The sequence below is a fragment of the Tachysurus fulvidraco genome, chromosome 24 (assembly GCF_022655615.1).
Source record: "Tachysurus fulvidraco isolate hzauxx_2018 chromosome 24, HZAU_PFXX_2.0, whole genome shotgun sequence".
Lineage (NCBI taxonomy): Eukaryota > Metazoa > Chordata > Actinopteri > Siluriformes > Bagridae > Tachysurus > Tachysurus fulvidraco.
The window spans coordinates 14,349,669-14,370,044 of NC_062541.1; the positions used below are offsets into that span (position 1 = coordinate 14,349,669).

Consider the following 20,376-nt stretch of genomic DNA (forward strand, 5'->3'; position numbering starts at 1 on the left):
GCCAATAATGCTTCGGCAACACTGTGTGAAGACTGGTCCTCGATCCGATATCTTATTGTTCTTATACTTTTCATTTTGAAATTATGAATGCAGAACCCACATGACCTGTCTTTTGAAGCATCTGTGAAAATGTGCATATGTTCCCCATATCTTGACCCCACATACTCCCTTACATTATATAGCCTACCTCTGATTCATAAGGTCCTATAGCAGGTGCTTCAGCACCCCCAAGAAAGACAAAATCACCCCTACAGCACCCCCAACAGAGTTTTTCCTGGGATCAGCAGGCTGTAGCCTATATATAAATAAGCTGGAAAAAAATAAATAAATAAATAAATATTCAAAGAACATTTGAGTCTTTACGCATGCACAGGCCTAATTCTTGGAGTGCAATAACGAAGTAATTTGCAGCTGTCACACTTTTTGTAATGTAATTATATAGTATTTTCTTTTAAAAATGGAGCACTTGTGCTAAGTATGCCTGCCCCCAACTAAAGATATTTCTAGTGAACTAGTCGTACGTTAGCCTATATTAAACTGATTAATGATAATATACTAAACCATCCTTTAATATATTGGTAGTAGCCTATTCCACCTCAAGCTCGCACATAAAGCAATTGTTTCAAAGTACCAGCAAATTGATTATGAATGCGTCAGGGGAAAAGACATTTTAATTATTTATTTATTAAGTGCTTTCTGAGTGACTATCGGCTGAAAAGATGAAGTTGCCGAATGCCGACGCTGACTCGCCATGGGGCGTGCACATTTTCATACAGACTAGCCTAAATAATTAGAGAATATTACCAAATCGAGTGAGCGAGTTTTATTTTATTATTCATATTAAAAAACTAATAACCTGTATATTACTCCCCATAAGTATCTCCCATCAAAATTCTCTGGCGCCACCCCTGTGCTCTTGTATGTAAATGACCACATCCGGTCTCGGAATCTAAAAAACGGGCCTTTTTTCGTATCTGTTTTCTGCTGATTTTATTTTTTTGTTATTCGAAATTTAAAATGAGAATCAAACCATTTCTAAAATTTTACTCATCCGTTTTTGACCATGAAAAAGAAAAACGCGTTGTATTTTAATTGTAATTTTTGTATTTTAAAACGAAAATCAAATAGCCACTCTTTTTTGTTTTTTAATACCCGTTTCTAAATGGAAAGTCGTATGGCAGTGAACAAAAAGTGTGTATTTATGTTTTGTCTTTTTGCAATTAAAAAAAAAAAATATCCGAAACTGCCGTAAATCCTTTCGACATACTTTAGACAGGACGTAAAACGCGTTTTAGTTTTGTGACGGTGGAACTCGGCGCGGCGGAAGTGGCTACTAGAGCATGAGTTTTATCTTGAATAGTTTTTGTTTTATTTCGAAATTGACACAAAAAGTTATGAGTGGAACTGTTTATAGTCTGCATTGTAAAATGGAGGACAGCAGCGTTTTATTTTATGTTTTGCTTTTTTTCACATTTTTGTTCAACTTTCTTCAGCAGGTAAGTTAAGAAATAAAAGTTATTAAATAATTAAAGTTATGTTCTGTAAATTTTGTTCAGCAGTGACAGCAGACTGGGTCTCATTTTACAATTCAGTGAAATAATGAAGTTTGATATTAAACCGAAATGTTTTTATCTGTCTTTACATGAAATTACAAAAACACAGCGGTAACGTTAACAAATGTGCAATGATAATAATATTAATAATAACATTAACAAATGTTCAAGATGAAACAGTTCAGTGTATTATTGAAATTACTTTCCAGTATGGTTTTTTTTTGTTTTTTGTTTTTTTTTTTACTTTCCAGTATGGTTAGAGAGCCATCACAGCCCCGTGTGACGTCACTGAATATGTGTCACGTGTCCCAGCAACTTTAGCGCAGCAGCGGCAAACACAACATAAACAATGGCAGATGTTGCTTTACTGTTAATGCTCATGGCTTTGTGAACATACATTAGCATCCAAACGCGGCAAATAAAACGTGTACGTGCAGCTCCGTGTAATCTGTATATAAGGGTCTACATCAAATTTAAGTCAATAAAAGTGGGTCTCTTTAACTTTTCAGGAAATGGGCGATTTAATGAAATTAAAATGTGATTTTTTTTATGGACAATGTATCCATGTTCGGAATCTGTTGTAACCAAAGAACAATATAGATTTCAGAGCATCACTAATAAATTTATTATTACATTTATTGTGAAATAAAGTGCAATCAGGAATAACTAAATTTGGTAGTGTACATGTACAGTTCAAATTATATTTGTCTAGGAAGGCTTTGTAATCCAAAAGGATACCCTTTTCATCTATAATATCATAATAAAACAATTCCCATTTCATACCAATCGTACCTGAACAGTGATTTCCTATTGATTATAATGACGTCACCCTCCGCTTCCTCACTGTGGTTTGACCCACTGCCTGCTTTCCCACAGTTCATCCCACCTACTCTGTACCATAGATATATACACTAGATGTCGCCTTCTATACGGCAGTACATTGGAACGAATGCGTCAACTGAGCCGTCCTCTTGGCTCCTCTTAATGCGTTAGTGTCAATGTAGGCAAAGAAATAAAATCACCGTAAATCATCATGAATGCCATTTTCTAGTTTTTTTGGTCGTTCCAAAGGTCAGGCATGTATTTATCATTAAGTCCAGAGAAAATTTAAGGTTTTGATATTAGGATAATCTACTTTTTCACAATATAATGCATAGTGCTAGTAGGTGTAAGTTTATTACTTACATTCTTCCACTTGAGTAAACGTTAAATGAACAATCACTAATTACCTTATAGCCTACTGCATGCAACACTGCTACAATGGTGTGACTATACATGTTCAATTAAACATTTAAATTGTATTGGTTTATTAAATATGATACACAAAGCAATTTGCAGGTTTCCAAATCACAAATTTGAGAAGAACATAATGTGAAAGTTAGATAGTTGAGGTGCCAAAGACTGTTCAATCTTTTATTTATTCTTTTCCCGCAATATTTTTGCAACATTAAATAAGTCACATAAACCAAAAAACCCCCTCAAAGTTATGTCTTCATAAAGTTAGGTCTTCACCTTTAAGCATAAAAAGCATGGGTCAATTTTTAATGTCCTTATTAAGAGCTTCGGAATCCACAAACATTGTCGGTTTTCCTAACTGTCAAAAACTAATGGGTAACTAAAGGGATTAGCTGCGGTCATTAACCAAGGACTAAAACAAACCAACATAACCTGAAATATAATTTCCTAACATTCAATATCATAAAACACATTCTCACTTGTAAAAGTTAATCCCTTGGTGTCTGGTTTTTATATTTCTTTCATTTGAACATCCATATGCAGCATAGAAGTCCGGCATTGTCCATGCATTTGAGGTAAAGAAGCACCGTACAAAGATGGCGGCAGTTTTGACGCATTTTTAGGACCCCAAGGCGACATCTAGTGTATATATATATCTATGCTCTGCACACATGGGTCAGGTGTGTGGCTGTGGCTCAGTTAATTTTCAACTCCCTTAAGTAGGGGATTTTATTCACTTTAAATAAATCTATTCTCTTTAATGTAGTTGATGCAATACATTTTATATATATAAAATAATGGTCTAGTTAATCGATAAAATAAAGGTTGTCTATATATACACTGCTCAAAAAAAAATAAAGGGAACGCTTAAGCAACACATCCTAGATCTGAATGAATGAAAGTCTTATTAAAATACTTTGTTCTTTACATAGTTGGATGTGCTGACAACAAAATCACAAAAAAAAATCAACAAAAATCAAATTTATTAACCCATGGAGGTCTGGATTTGGAGTCACACTCAAAATTGAAGTGGAAAAACACACTACAGGCTGATGTCCTTAAAACAAGTCAAAATGAGGCTCAGTAGTGTGTGTGTGTGTGTGTGTGTGTGTGTGTGTGTGTGTGTGTGTGTGTGTGTGTGTGTGTGTGTGTGCCTTATTAGTTCACTAATTGCTGGTTAAATCTTTTAATAATATTGTATTATATAATATTGTATTATATAATAATATTGTATTATTGTATAATATTGTATAATAACATAATTTTGTAGAATTTATCCAAATGTATAGTTTTATATTACATAAGATATGCTAAAAAACTTTTTAATCCTTTACAGACACACACTCTCTGCAGTTCTTGTACACTGCTGTCACACCAGGAATAAATGTCACTGCTGTTGGTCTGCTGAATGGAGAACAGTTTGTGTACTATGACAGTAACATCAGGAAGATGATCCCAAAGACAGAGTGGCTACAGAAGATCAGTACTGATGATAAAAATGACTGGAACAGAGAAACCGAGCGTGTTAAGGATCATCAGTATCAACTCCAAGACATTGTGACTACAGTAACGAAAAGGTTGAATCAAGCTGAAGGTGAAACTCAGAGCTTTAATCACTAACAAACTGTGAAACTGTTGATGAATGGTTAATCTATGGGACAGGAGTTCTGAAAAATACACAACAGCATGTGAAATTGGTTGTCAATCAGTGTTGCTTCCTAAGTTGGCAGTTTGATTTCACAGTGTGATTTACTTGGAGTTACATTGTGTTGTTTAAGTGTTCCCGTTATTTTTTTGAGAAGTGTGTGTGTGTGTGTGTGTGTGTGTGTATATACTAGACATATGTAACAATAATGTTAAACATAATGACTAACACTGACCATGTTTTTACACTTTTGTCAAATTTATTCAGTTCAAATAATGAACTCTTACATTTACAGTTATTTTCACCTGATAACTCTCTCTGTGTGTGTGCCTTATTAGTTCACTAATTGCTGGTTAAATCTTTTAATAATATTGTATTATATAATAATATTGTATTATATAATATTGTATTATTGTATAATATTGTATAATAACATAATTTTGTAGAATTTATCCAAATGTATAGTTTTATGTTACATAAGATATGCTAAAAAAAAATGTAATCCTTTACAGACACACACTCTCTACAGTTCTTGTACACTGCTCGCACACCAGGAAAGCCAATGTTGACATTTGAAATCACCAAAACAAGCACGCCCCTAACCCAAATGAGTCCCACCCCTGTATTGATAGCTCCGCCCACACATACATACGTAACTTGAGTTTCGGAGTTTCCCGAGTCAATAACTACTGAGCTAAACACTGTTACTACACAAAACGCGGTTGTAGCTGCCTCTCTACATTACTACGATAGAAAAGAGGTGTTATTTGTGTAGTAACAGCGTTTAGCTCAGGAGTTATTGACTCGGGAAACTCCAACCTGTGAATATGTGGCCAACTTCCCGCTCCTTCAGTTCTCTCCAGCGCTGGAAAGCTGATCCTATATTAACATGTCCTACTTCTTGCCTTATCGTAAGTCTTTCTTCGCTTTCTTTCTTTGGTTTTATCCTCCATGTCAATGTTAAAACTGCTTTCTGCTAATGTCACACATGCGCACTGAACACTCTCTCCGCCGCATATTGACAAGCCCCGCTCCTTTCTGCTCGTTGGCTACACGTTTGTTTTGATTTTTGTTTATTATTTGGCTCGACTCGGTTTTCTGAAACCCCGCCTTTAAAAGTCTCAGCAATATCCGTCAGAATCAGAATCAGCTTTGTCAATTCTGTTATATGTCCAGGACATGCAGAGGATTGAAATTGTGTTTCTCCCAGTCTTACGGTGCAGCAACAAGAAAAGTAAACAACAACAATATGCTTTAGTTTGGAAATTAAACAAATTTTATTTTACAAATCTCTCTCTCTCTCTGTGTGTGTGTGTGTGTGTATGCAGGTGATCATACACTCCAGTGGATGTTTGGCTGTGGGCTTGATAACGGCACCATTAGAGGATACAGTCAGTACCGTTATGATGGAGAAGATTTCATGAGTCTGGATCTGAACTGGAACCAGGAACATGGAACATGGATTGCAGCTAATGAGAAAGCTGAGCTCTTTATAAAGGAGTGGAATTATAAAGAACATGCTATATACTGGATGAACTACCTGAAAACTGAATGTATTGATCGGTTAAAGAAGTTTGTGCCTCACGGCAGAGAGACTCTAGAGAGTAAAGGTAAAATGTGTGACCTGCCCTGTTACTGTAACTACAGCTGTTACTCACACATCTCAACACACACACATGGTACACACTCCAGTATACTCTTTCATCCTTCACAACACGCACAATGATTATATACACACACTTCACAACACACACAGAGTACACGCTCCAGCGATTGTAAACATACTTCACAACACACACACACACACTTGATTAATAATGCATTCTTTTAGTATTAACACTCACTTTGATGGTAACATTGTCAGATTTATAATTTAATGCCCGCCTCACACTTTACGATTTTGGCCACAATTTGGTCGTCTGAGACAAATTTTGAAAATCCTGAAAGATTTCTAGAATCCTAGGGTAAAATCTGTCATGTTTGATTGCTGGTTTGACATGATTTTTCCTGTCTTTATCATCAAGGATTGTTAGAAACACAATTAACGGTACAGATTGTTTTCGTTTGCTGCTACCTGCCATTTTAGCAAGAGAATTCGGAACTGATCGTGTCATGGATTGATAACGTAAAACCTCGGTCTTCTTGTGTGCATTCGATTTTGACGCGTCTTGACTGTCTGACAGGATGACAACTGAGATCCTACAGTGTGACATGGGGATCATTTTTGTACAGCAACAATCGCGAAGGGTTTTGAAACATGGCACAGTGTGAGCCTTGCTTAAGAGTTTTAATATTTCTTCCTGTGTGTCTCTGCAGTTCATCCTAAGATGCCAGTGTGCCAGAAACGCTCGCCTTTTCCAGAGCTGGTGTGTGACGCTACAGGTGTCTTCCCCAAACCAGTGATGATCTCATGGAGGAAGGACGGAGAAGACGAAGTGGTGAATGAGGACGTGGAGCTCAGAATGTCTTTTATAAACCAGGATGGAAGCTTCCAGAGAAGCATTATGAAAGTCTCAGCTGAGGACCTGCAGAAACACGACTACACCTGTGTGATTCGGCACAGCAGCTTCGGGAAGGAGTTAATGCCGAATGTAAACAAAAAAAAACACTTTCCTATAAAAGTACAGATTTGCAGTGAAAAGTGATTTTACTGATGCAGCTGATAATAGAATCTGTGATTATTTAAGAGATGTAGGATCATGTATAGGATCAGGTGGAGAACCAGATGGAGGGAATGTTGGTATCATTGTTCCTGCGGTCATCATTCTCCTTGTTCTCGTTGCTATTGTTGGAATGTTCATCTGGAAGAAGAAAAAATTCTGGTGCAGAAAATCCCCGTGAAGTTCAACGGAACGGAACTGAGATACATCCCTTAAACGTGTGTTAAAGTATATATTTTGATATTTATATTAAACTTAATATTTACAGTTAGTGGAATGTTATTTTCTGAAGACCATCATCTGTCTTTTAGACTCCACACAGTGGCGTTCCAGTCTAAACCAAAAAGGGAGCCTCCACACTGAAGAATGTTTTCCTTTCCAGGTAGATGAGACCACCTTGACTCGCCGTTACTGCCGCACATAGTTGAATAAACGGCCACAGTGCGGCATCTTCGTGTTAACAGGTCATTTCATGTGTTTTCTCTGATCCGATAGCTGAAGATCCTTTCACATTTTATGACAAATTTATTCAGAAAACCATGAAATTCCAAAAGGTTCACATAATATTTCTTGCCACTGTGTGTGTGTGTATATATGTATATGTGTATGTATGTGTGTGTATATATATATAAATAAATAATAATATAATATATATATATATATATATATATATATATATATATATATATATATATATATATATATATATATATATATATATATGGGTGGTTGACATTACTTGTGATTTTAATGTAACATACTCACTAAAAAGTGTTTTTTCTTACAACAATCATATGTAAATAAAGCAAATTTTATGTTGTAATTTTACTTTTGGTTGAGTTTTACTTTTATGCAAAATGTCCTGCTGTGTGACTGTAACATGAATGAGACATGAAATATAAACACAATTCATAAGAGCTTTGGCATCATTTTACAAATATTAACTTATTAAAAAAAAAAGGTTTTTACATACAAAAACAATATACAGGAATATTTACAACAAGCAAGATTTTGTAACATAAATGCCGTCCTGTGGCGTGACATCAATTTAAATGCAACTAAATGCCTTAAGTTAATTAGATTTTTATCATGATGTAGCTTTCAAAGCACTGCATAATTTAACTATCACAAAAGTAAACAGAGCAGTAAGACTTTCTCAATTTACGATGCGAGTGAGTGAGAAAAGAAGGTGCAACTAAGGAGTGGAACTGAAAAACAGTTGTGAAAAATAACTATGTTGAATTTCAATGATTTTTAGAAAAGGCTTCTTAAACTTTAACATATTTGATTTGCAGTTGAAATCAGTAATATCTGTATATTTTCTCTTTACTGTAGTGTGGTGTCACACCGCAGGACATTTTACGTCTGTTGCTGTGAAAAAGGCTTAGAAAATAGCATAAAGAAGGGGAAATTCTATAAAACAGTAACAGTGACACCAACTTCAGGGTTTGAACATCATAAGTTCATATATTTTGTTTGAAAAATATTTTTGTTTGTCAAATAGAAGAAAAAAAAATACTGTTTCACCTCTATTTGTCAAGTGCCCATATATATGTCGCTTGAGAATGTTTGTTAACCCTTTAGAAATGTCTATAATTCTGCATAAATATGACCAAAACATAATTAGATTTCCACAGAAGTCCCTAATGAAGACAAAATAAACCCAGTCAAACAGATCAGACAAATATATTATATTTAGAAAAATGTTCCAATATTATATATCTGTTAGAGGCAAAAGTATGTGAACCTTAAGGTTTAGTACTTAATTTCAAGGTCAAATTAGAGTCCAACTGATTTCAGTCCTTGAGTGTCCTATTTTAATTAAAGAACAGAGATATATCAAAGTGTGATGTTCATGCTGTGTGTTTGTGGAAGAGGACGATCATTGCAAAAACAATGGAGATTTCTGAGGACTTCAGAAAATGAGTTATCATTGCTCATCAGTCTGGAAAAATCCTCTCCTAAGAGTTTGGACACATAGTCATATAGATTCTATAAAAATGAGGAAATTTATGACCATTGGTACATTCCCAGAAGTGGTGAACCAACAAAGCTCACTCCAAAAGCAAGACAGCAAGCAGTCTTTTACTCTTTTACTGCTTATGTTAATGTTCATGATGAGTCTGCCATCAGATGAACACTGAACAAACTATGTTTGCAAGGCAGAGTTGCAAGGAGAAAGCCACTACTCTCCAAAAAGAACATTGCTGCCCATGATGTTTACTAAAGTTCATATGGACAAGCCAGAGGACTATTGGAAAAATAATTTGTGGAGGAATGATACCAAAAATAACTTTTTTTTATTTCTTTTTATTATTTATTGGGAAGCATTATTTTTAGAGAAAGGAAAATACTGAATTCCAGCATAAAAACCAGCATAAAAACGGCAATCTGATGATGTTTTGGGTCATATTTACGTAGAAATATAGGAATTTCTAAAGGTTTCTCAAACTTTCAAGTAGGCTTTTTTTTTTCTGTAGGCATTTTTGGACGTTGCATGTTCTTGCTATTTTCCTAATATATTATTTTTGTCTTCTCTACATCTCCATTCCTCCTCCTCACTGCACTAATCTCTATCTCACTGCTCTTTCCTTCTGTGTCTTTTCATCTTCATTACTCTCTAATATTTATTTGACCATTTAATGTAAAACTTCTCCTATCTAGCATCCTCTGGAAGATGCTGCAACCCTCGTGAGCTGTGGAATTTCAGAGTATTGCACCTTGGAGGTTGTTGGCAGGCTTCTGGGAGGTAAGGTCCACGGTTTTCTGGCTCGTGTTGGAAAAGTACGGGGACAGACACCAAAGGTGGACAAGCAGGAGAAGAATCAGCTGAATCAGAATCAGCTTTGTCAATTCTCATCCAGTTCAATAACTTTTGAAAAGAGGCACACACCACTCCAAAACAAGTTGCTAAATATTTATTTGACCCTAAAGAACATACTACAAGTCTTTAATGTGCTATTATTTACTCTAGATGTTATGTGCTATTATTTACTCTAGATGTTCAATTTCCATCATCACTCTATTCTATGGGGTTCTCATGTGGCAGAGCATCCAGTTCAATAACTTTTGAAAAGAGGCACACACCACTCCAAAACAAGTTGCTAAATATTTATTTGACCCTAAAGAACATACTACAAGTCTTTAATGTGCTATTATTTACTCTAGATGTTCAATTTCCATCATCACTCTATTCTATGGGGTTCTCCATTGGCAGAGCATCCAGTTCAATAACTTTTGAAAAGAGGCACACACCACTCCAAACAAGTTGCTAAATATTTATTTGACCCTAAAGAACATACTACAAGTCTTTAATGTGCTATTATTTACTCTAGATGTTCAATTTCCATCATCACTCTATTCTATGGGGTTCTCCATTGGCAGAGCATCCAGTTCAATAACTTTTGAAAAGAGGCACACACCACTCCAAAACAAGTTGCTAAATATTTATTTGACCCTAAAGAACATACTACAAGTCTTTAATGTGCTATTATTTACTCTAGATGTTCAATTTCCATCATCACTCTATTCTATGGGGTTCTCCAGTGGCAGAGCATCCAGTTCAATAACTTTTGAAAAGAGGCACACACCACTCCAAACAAGTTGCTAAATATTTATTTGACCCTAAAGAACATACTACAAGTCTTTAATGTGCTATTATTTACTCTAGATGTTCAATTTCCATCATCACTCTATTCTATGGGGTTCTCCATTGGCAGAGCATCCAGTTCAATAACTTTTGAAAAGAGGCACACACCACTCCAAAACAAGTTGCTAAATATTTATTTGACCCTAAAGAACATACTACAAGTCTTTAATGTGCTATTATTTACTCTAGATGTTCAATTTCCATCATCACTCTATTCTATGGGGTTCTCCATTGGCAGAGCATCCAGTTCAATAACTTTTGAAAAGAGGCACACACCACTCCAAAACAAGTTGCTAAATATTTATTTGACCCTAAAGAACATACTACAAGTCTTTAATGTGCTATTATTTACTCTAGATGTTCAATTTCCATCATCACTCTATTCTATGGGGTTCTCCAGTGGCAGAACATCCAGTTCAATAACTTTTGAAAAGAGGCACACACCACTCCAAAACAAGTTGCTAAATATTTATTTGACCCTAAAGAACATACTACAAGTCTTTAATGTGCTATTATTTACTCTAGATGTTCAATTTCCATCATCACTCTATTCTATGGGGTTCTCCAGTGGCAGAGCATCCAGTTCAATAACTTTTGAAAAGAGGCACACACCACTCCAAAACAAGTTGCTAAATATTTATTTGACCCTAAAGAACATACTACAAGTCTTTAATGTGCTATTATTTACTCTAGATGTTCAATTTCCATCATCACTCTATTCTATGGGGTTCTCCAGTGGCAGAGCATCCAGTTCAATAACTTTTGAAAAGAGGCACACACCACTCCAAAACAAGTTGCTAAATATTTATTTGACCCTAAAGAACATACTACAAGTCTTTAATGTGCTATTATTTACTCTAGATGTTCAATTTCCATCATCACTCTATTCTATGGGGTTCTCCAGTGGCAGAGCATCCAGTTCAATAACTTTTGAAAAGAGGCACACACCACTCCAAAACAAGTTGCTAAATATTTATTTGACCCTAAAGAACATACTACAAGTCTTTAATGTGCTATTATTTACTCTAGATGTTCACTTTCCATCATCACTCTATTCTATGGGGTTCTCCATTGGCAGAGCATCCAGTTCAATAACTTTTGAAAAGAGTCACACACCACTCCAGACAAAGTTGCTGAATATTTATTTGACCCTAAAGAACATACTACAAGTCTTTAATGTGCTATTATTTACTCTAGATGTTCACTTTCCATCATCACTCTATTCTATGGGGTTCTCCATTGGCAGAGCATCCAGTTCAATAACTTTTGAAAAGAGGCACACACCACTCCAAAACAAGTTGCTAAATATTTATTTGACCCTAAAGAACATACTACAAGTCTTTAATGTGCTATAATTTACTCTAGATGTTCAATTTCCATCATCACTCTATTCTATGGGGTTCTCCATTGGCAGAGCATCCAGTTCAATAACTTTTGAAAAGAGGCACACACCACTCCAAAACAAGTTGCTAAATATTTATTTGACCCTAAAGAACATACTACAAGTCTTTAATTTGCTATAATTTACTCTAGATGTTCAATTTCCATCATCACTCTATTCTATGGGGTTCTCCAGTGGCACAGCATCCAGTTCACTAACTTTTGAAAAGAGGCACAAACCAGTCCAAAACAAGTTGCTAAATATTTATTTGGTCCTAAAGAACATACTACAAGTCTTTAATGTGCTATTATTTACTGTAGATGTTCACTTTCCATCATCACTCTATTCTATGGGGTTCTCCATTGGCAGAACATCCAGTTCAATAACTTTTGAAAAGAGGCACACACCACTCCAAAACAAGTTGCTAAATATTTATTTGACCCTAAAGAACATACTACAAGTCTTTAATGTGCTATTATTTACTCTAGATGTCATGTGCTATTATTTACTCTAGATGTTCAATTTCCATCATCACTCTATTTTATGGGGTTCTCCAGTGGCAGAGCATTCAGTTCAATAACTTTTGAAAAGAGGCACACACTACTCCAAAACAAGTTGCTAAATATTTATTTGACCCTAAAGAACATACTACAAGTCTTTAATGTGCTATTATTTACTCTGGATGTTCAATTTCCATGATCACTCTATTCTATGGCGTTCTCCAGTGGCAGAGCATCCAGTTCAATAACTTTTGAAAAGAGGCACACGCCACTCCAGAACAAGTTGCTAAATATTTATTTGACCCTAAAGAACATACTACAAGTCTTTAATGTGCTATTATTTACTCTAGATGTCATGTGCTATTATTTACTCTAGATGTTCAATTTCCATCATCACTCTATTTTATGGGGTTCTCCAGTGGCAGAGCATTCAGTTCAATAACTTTTGAAAAGAGGCACACACCACTCCAAAACAAGTTGCTAAATATTTATTTGACCCTAAAGAACATACTACAAGTCTTTAATGTGCTATTATTTACTCTAGATGTTCAATTTCCATCATCACTCTATTCTATGGGGTTCTCCATTGGCAGAGCATCCAGTTCAATAACTTTTGAAAAGAGTCACACACCACTCCAGAACAAGTTGCTAAATATTTATTTGACCCTAAAGAACATACTACAAGTCTTTAATGTGCTATTATTTACTCTAGATGTTCAATGTCCATCATCACTTTATTCTATGGGGTTCTCCATTGGCAGAGCATCCAGTTCAATAACTTTTGAAAACAGGCACAAACCACTCCAAAACAAGTTGCTAAATATTTATTTGGTCCTAAAGAACATACTACAAGTCTTTAATGTGCTATTATTTACTCTAGATGTTATGTGCTATTATTTACTCTAGATGTTCAATTTCCATCATCACTCTATTCAATGGGGTTCTCCAGTGGCAGAGCATCCAGTTCAATAACTTTTGAAAACAGACACACACCACTCCAAAACAAGTTGCTAAATATTTATTTGACCCTAAAGAACATACTACAAGTCTTTAATGTGCTATTATTTACTCTAGATGTTCAATTTCCATCATCACTCTTTTCTATGGGGTTCTCCATTGGCAGAGCATCCAGTTCAATAACTTTTGAAAAGAGGCACACACCACTCCAGAACAAGTTGCTAAATATTTATTTGACCCTAAAGAACATACTACAAGTCTTTAATGTGCTATTATTTACTGTAGATGTTCACTTTCCATCATCACTCTATTCTATGGGGTTCTCCATTGGCAGAGCATCCAGTTCAATAACTTTTGAAAAGAGGCACACACCACTCCAAAACAAGTTGCTAAATATTTATTTGACCCTAAAGAACATACTACAAGTCTTTAATGTGCTATTATTTACTCTAGATGTTCAATTTCCATCATCACTCTATTCTATGGGGTTCTCCATTGGCAGAGCATCCAGTTCAATAACTTTTGAAAAGAGTCACACACCACTCCAGACAAAGTTGCTGAATATTTATTTGACCCTAAAGAACATACTACAAGTCTTTAATGTGCTATTATTTACTCTAGATGTTCACTTTCCATCATCACTCTATTCTATGGGGTTCTCCATTGGCAGAGCATCCAGTTCAATAACTTTTGAAAAGAGGCACACACCACTCCAAAACAAGTTGCTAAATATTTATTTGACCCTAAAGAACATACTACAAGTCTTTAATGTGCTATAATTTACTCTAGATGTTCAATTTCCATCATCACTCTATTCTATGGGGTTCTCCATTGGCAGAGCAATCAGTTCAATAACTTTTGAAAAGAGGCACACACCACTCCAAAACAAGTTGCTAAATATTTATTTGACCCTAAAGAACATACTACAAGTCTTTAATGTGCTATAATTTACTCTAGATGTTCAATTTCCATCATCACTCTATTCTATGGGGTTCTCCAGTGGCAGAGCATCCAGTTCAATAACTTTTGAAAAGAGGCACAAACCACTCCAAAACAAGTTGCTAAATATTTATTTGGTCCTAAAGAACATACTACAAGTCTTTAATGTGCTATTATTTACTGTAGATGTTCACTTTCCATCATCACTCTATTCTATGGGGTTCTCCATTGGCAGAACATCCAGTTCAATAACTTTTGAAAAGAGGCACACACCACTCCAAAACAAGTTGCTAAATATTTATTTGACCCTAAAGAACATACTACAAGTCTTTAATGTGCTATTATTTACTCTGGATGTTCAATTTCCATGATCACTCTATTCTATGGCGTTCTCCAGTGGCAGAGCATCCAGTTCAATAACTTTTGAAAAGAGGCACACGCCACTCCAGAACAAGTTGCTAAATATTTATTTGACCCTAAAGAACATACTACAAGTCTTTAATGTGCTATAATTTACTCTTGATGTTCAATTTCCATCATCACTCTATTCTATGGGGTTCTCCAGTGGCAGAGCATCCAGTTCAATAACTTTTGAAAAGAGGCACACACCACTCCAAAACAAGTTGCTAAATATTTATTTGACCCTAAAGAACATACTACAAGTCTTTAATGTGCTATTATTTACTCTAGATGTTCAATTTCCATCATCACTCTATTCTATGGCGTTCTCCAGTGGCAGAGCATCCAGTTCAATAACTTTTGAAAAGAGTCACACACCACTCCAGAACAAGTTGCTAAATATTTATTTGACCCTAAAGAACATACTACAAGTCTTTAATGTGCTATTATTTACTCTAGATGTTCACTTTCCATCATCACTCTATTCTATGGGGTTCTCCATTGGCAGAGCATCCAGTTCAATAACTTTTGAAAAGAGGCACACACCACTCCAAAACAAGTTGCTAAATATTTATTTGACCCTAAAGAACATACTACAAGTCTTTAATGTGCTATTATTTACTGTAGATGTTCAATTTCCATCATCACTCTATTCTATGGGGTTCTCCAGTGGCAGAGCATCCAGTTCAATAACTTTTGAAAAGAGGCACACACCACTCCAATAGAGTACACACTCCAGCGATTGTAAACATACTTCACAACACACACACACACACACTTGATTAATAATGCATTCCTTTAGTATTAACACTCACTTTGATGGTAACATTGTCAGATTTATAATTTAATGCCCGCCTCACACTTTACGATTTTGGCCACAATTTGGTCGTCTGAGACAAATTTTGAAAATCCTGAAAGATTTCTAGAATCCTAGGGTAAAATCTGTCATGTTTGATTGCTGGTTTGACATGATTTTTCCTGTCTTTATCATCAAGGATTGTTAGAAACACAATTAACGGTACAGATTGTTTTCGTTTGCTGCTACCTGCCATTTTAGCAAGAGAATTCGGAACTGATCGTGTCATGGATTGATGACGTAAAACCATTGACAAGTCTTCTTGTGTGCATTCGATTTTGACTCGTCTCGACTGTCTGACAGGTTGACAACTGAGATCCTACAGTGTGACATGGGGATCATTTTTGTACAGCAACAATCGCGAAGGGTTTTGAAACATGGCACAGTGTGAGCCCTGCTTAAGAGTTTTAATATTTCTTCCTGTGTGTCTCTGCAGTTCATTCTAAGATGCCAGTGTGCCATAAACGATCGCCTTTTCCAGAGCTGGTGTGTAATGCTACAGGTGTCTTCCCCAAACCAGTGATGATCTCATGGAGGAAGGACGGAGAAGACGAAGCGGTGAATGAGGACGTGGAGCTCAGAATGTCTTTTATAAACCAGGATGGAAGCTTCCAGATGAGAAGCATTATGAAAGTCTCAGCTGAGGACCTGCAGAAACACAACTACACCTGTGTGATTCAGCACAGCACCTTTGGGAAGGAGTTAATGCCGAATGTAAACAAGCGCCGAACCCGGAGAGGTCAGAAAAAACACTTTCCTATAAAAGTACAGATTTGCAGTGAAAATTGATTTACTGATGCAGCTGATAATAAAGAGTCTGTGATTATTTATCAGATGTAGGATCATGTATAGGATCAGGTGGAGGACCAGATGGAGGGAATGTTGGTATCATTGTTCCTGTGGTCATCACTCTCTTCGTTCTCGTTGCTATTGTTGGAATGTTCATCTGGAAGAAGATAAAAAATCCTGGTGCAGAAAATCCCCGTGAAGTTCAATGGAACAGAACTGAGATACATCCCTTAAACGTGTGTTAAAGTATATATTTTGATATTTATATTAAACTTAATATTTACAGTTAGAGTGGAATGTTAGATATTTTCTGAAGATCATCTGTCTTTTAGACTCCACACAGTGACGTTCCAGTCTAAACCAGGAAGGGAGCCTCCACACTGAAGAATGTTTTCCTGTCCAGGTCTTCCTCTACTGGTGGGGGGTGGGGGGTGGGGGGCTTGGTTATCAGTCAAAGTAGCTGTAGTCCACACCTCCAAACGTATTATATTAATGACTCCAGGTGTGCTAAAACCTGACTCCAATTAGCTTTTTTGAGGTCATTAACTCCAGTGTTGTGCTAGTTACTAAGAAATAGTAACTAGTTACAGTTACTAGTTACTTCATTCAAAAAGTAACTCGATTACATTATTGATTACTTACACCAAAAAAGACTACATTACTGTTAAGTACTGTTACTTTTAAAGAACATTCTTTAATGTTGCCATTAATGCTCTTTTATGCCTTCTGGTCTATACAAACACAACACTGACTTAAACACTATTTTATTTTTGTTTATTTAAGTCATACCAGCACAAACTGAATATATCACAAGGATTTCTGAAATAAATAACAAAACAAGCTGAATAGTATAAATTAAAATGGCTTCTGCATCATAAAAGCTGTTTCTGGAGGTGCTTCGACAGATTGATTTGCTGTTTATCGCAGTAGATAGGACCACCTTAACTCGCCGTTACTGACGCACATACTCGAATAAACGGAAACAAGCCCACAGTGCGGCGTCTTCGTGTTTACAGGTTGGCATATGAAGTTTCTGTTTAGTTCATTAGATCTAATTTATGGCAATACATAAAGAGTTGCTAAAATAGTATGCAGATATTATACACAAACGATCATAAACATAACGTTATACTCTTTATTTTAGTAGCAGCCAAGTATTGTTATTGTTAGTGTGAAAATATCACAAGTTTTGAGATTTTATTTATTTTGTTGTCTGATATGTGTTCAAGGGACATGGCAGTTTTCAGTTATTTAGAAAGTTTAAAAGACCTTTTGTAAGCCCTTTGTTTTTTCTGTTATTTATACAGTATTTTTATACAGTATGCTATTTGTTAATTTTTGTTATTTATAATGTCCCATGTATTTAAGTAATGTTTAAGAGACATGTTTTTGTTTTTATGTTGCCTTTTCAATGAAAGAGTTCTTCAAAAAGTTGTAATGAGTGAGAATGTGAACTTAACACTGACCAGCAAATGTGCCTGACCTTGCGCCGCGTCGCTGCAGTAAGTTGCTACTCAAAATTTTTTTCCAAGGTTGGCAGGTCTGCTACGATGCGTTGCTGCTGTGAACAGGTTAGGCTGTAGGCTACACTTCGGCCAAAATGTATTAATTTAAAAAAGCAACGGACAAACGCACCATATAGTAACAGAGTTAATTTATTTAAAGAGTAATGCATTAGAGTATTAGTTACTGTCAAAAGTATGCTTTATGAGGTTTTTTGGTTCTCAATAAAGACATGAAAGATCAGAATGTTTTTGTGTAATTATTATTAGACAGGTTGTGTTTGTCAACACCCTTGACTTGGATGAAGATCCGATCACATTTTATGGCAAATTTATTCAGAAAACCATGAAATTCCAAAAGGTTCACATACTATTTCTTGCCACTGTGTACATGTGTGTGTGTGTGTGTGTGTGTGTGTGTGTGTGTGTGTGTACTGTATATAATATACAGTGTCGCTTGAAAATGTCTATATTTCTGCATAAATATGACCAAAACATCATCAGATTTTCACAGAAGTCCCAAATGAAGACAAAATAAACCGAGTCAAACAGATCAGACAAATAATTATACTTGGTGATTTCTTTATTAAGAAAAATGTTCCAATATTATATATCTGTGAGAGGCAAAAGTATGTGAACCTTAAGGTTTAGTACTTAATTTCAAGGTCAAATTAGAGTCCAACTGATTTCAGTCCTTGAGTGTCAAAGTCTGATGTTCATGCTGTGTGTTTGTGGAAGAGGACGATCATTGCAAAAACAATGGAGATTTCTGAGAACTTCAGAAAAAGAGTTACTGTTGCTCATCAGTCTGGAAAAGGTTACAAAATCCTCTCTTAAGAGTTTGGACACATAGTCATATAGATTCTGTAAAAACGAGGAAATTTATGACCATTGGTACATTCCCAGAAGTGGTACTCTTTTACTGCTTATGTTAATGTTCATGAGTCTGCCATCAGATGAACACTGAACAACCTGTGTGTGCAAGGCAGAGTTGCAAGGAGAAAGCAACTACTCTCCAAAAAGAACATTGATTTTTACTAAAGTTCATGTGGACAAGCCAGAGGACTATTGGAAAAATAATTTGTGGAGGAACGATACCAAAAAATAACTTTATTTTTATTATTTATTGGGAAGCATTATTTTTAGAGAAAGGAAAATACTGAATTCCAGCATAAAAAAACAGCATAAAAACAGCAATCTGATGATGTTTTGGGTCATATTTATGTAGAAATATAGGAATTTCTAAAGGGTTCTCAAACTTTCAAGTAGGCTTTTTTTCTGTAGGCATTTTTGGACGTTGCATGTTCTTTCTATTTTCCTAATATATTATTTTTGTCTCCTCTACATTTCCATTCCTCCTCCTCACTGCACTAATCTCTATCTCACTGCTCTTTCCTTCTGTGTCTTTTCATCTTCATTACTCTCTTTTTTTTATTTTACGATTTAATGTAAAACTTCTCCTATCTAGCACTCCTCTGGAAGATGCTGCAACCCTCGTGAGCTGTGGAATTTCAGAGTATTGCACCTTGGAGGTTGTTGGCAGGCTTCTGGGAGGTAAGGTCCACGGTTTTCTGGCTTGTGCTGGAAAAGTACGGGGACAGACACCAAAGGTGGACAAGCAGGAGAAGAAGAAAAAGAAGACAGGCCGTGCTAGTGTGCCCTGCGATGGGTTGGCACTCCGTCCAGGGTGTATCCTGCCTTGATGCCCGATGATGCCTGAGATAGGCACAGGCTCCCCGTGACCCGAGGTAGTTCGGATAAGCGGTATAAAATGAATGAATGTAAAACTGAAATGAAATACATTGAAAGTATTATTATGACAAGGAAAATATATTCATTAGTAGTGTGTATTTCTTAATCATTACTACAGTGCTCAAACACTGCTGTATTATCTCTTTATTTAAAACTGATTGTATATGTGTGTGATATGATATTTAATACAATAACTTTTGTATTAAATATCGACCTGTGTATGTGTTTTACACAATAATTAAGTCACACAAACACAGGATATTTATTTTATCTTTAAATGAAATTGCTACTAAATCACCACGTTATCAACTCAGATATGATTTTATTATTATAAATATATTTGACCAGCAGGAGTCACTGGCATGCAGCGTTCATCAAAGCTTCAACAAATGATCTCTTTTTCCAGAAAATAGAAATCTTCATTTCCCATCTCATTAATAGAAACATTCATTTGATGATCATTTTTAGTTTTACAGTGAATATTGTAATACATGTTCAGGGCTCTCAAGTTTTGAAGACATTTTGTGATATCTCCAACCCAAAACTTAATATTTGAAT

General features: G+C 35.6%; 2 protein-coding genes and 1 long non-coding RNA gene across 3 annotated transcripts; all 3 read left to right on the forward strand.

Moving 5' to 3' along the window:
- Positions 1 to 3,460: 3,460 nt before the first annotated feature.
- On the forward strand, positions 3,461 to 7,718 carry LOC113643955 (H-2 class I histocompatibility antigen, Q9 alpha chain-like). The gene is made up of 6 exons (XM_047808250.1): positions 3,461 to 3,464; positions 4,126 to 4,383; positions 5,763 to 6,044; positions 6,751 to 7,025; positions 7,122 to 7,312; positions 7,406 to 7,718. The coding sequence occupies exons 1-5, from the start codon at positions 3,461 to 3,463 to the stop codon at positions 7,308 to 7,310; spliced, it is 1,008 nt and encodes a 335-aa protein (XP_047664206.1). The 3' UTR covers positions 7,311 to 7,312; positions 7,406 to 7,718.
- A 2,032-nt stretch (positions 7,719 to 9,750) lies between these two features.
- Positions 9,751 to 19,719, forward strand: LOC125140196. Its single transcript, XR_007139434.1, has 2 exons — positions 9,751 to 9,899; positions 19,677 to 19,719. It is a non-coding gene; the product is annotated as an uncharacterized LOC125140196 (long non-coding RNA).
- LOC125140195 (antigen-presenting glycoprotein CD1d2-like) lies at positions 15,730 to 16,973 on the forward strand. The gene is made up of 2 exons (XM_047808343.1): positions 15,730 to 16,514; positions 16,610 to 16,973. The coding sequence occupies exons 1-2, from the start codon at positions 16,223 to 16,225 to the stop codon at positions 16,807 to 16,809; spliced, it is 492 nt and encodes a 163-aa protein (XP_047664299.1). The 5' UTR covers positions 15,730 to 16,222; the 3' UTR covers positions 16,810 to 16,973.
- Positions 19,720 to 20,376: the final 657 nt, after the last annotated feature.

Bases quoted from the DNA above. Each gene is read 5' to 3' on its own strand.
- LOC113643955 (XM_047808250.1), top strand. The intron at 6,045-6,750 runs GTAAAATGTGTG...GTGTCTCTGCAG, and splicing joins AGAGACTCTAGAGAGTAAAG to TTCATCCTAAGATGCCAGTG. The intron at 7,026-7,121 runs GTAAACAAAAAA...TGATTATTTAAG, and splicing joins GGAAGGAGTTAATGCCGAAT to AGATGTAGGATCATGTATAG.
- LOC125140195 (XM_047808343.1), top strand. From the start codon at position 16,223: ATGCCAGTGTGCCATAAACGATCGCCTTTTCCAGAGCTGGTGTGTAAT. The intron at 16,515-16,609 runs GTCAGAAAAAAC...ATTATTTATCAG, and splicing joins CAAGCGCCGAACCCGGAGAG to ATGTAGGATCATGTATAGGA.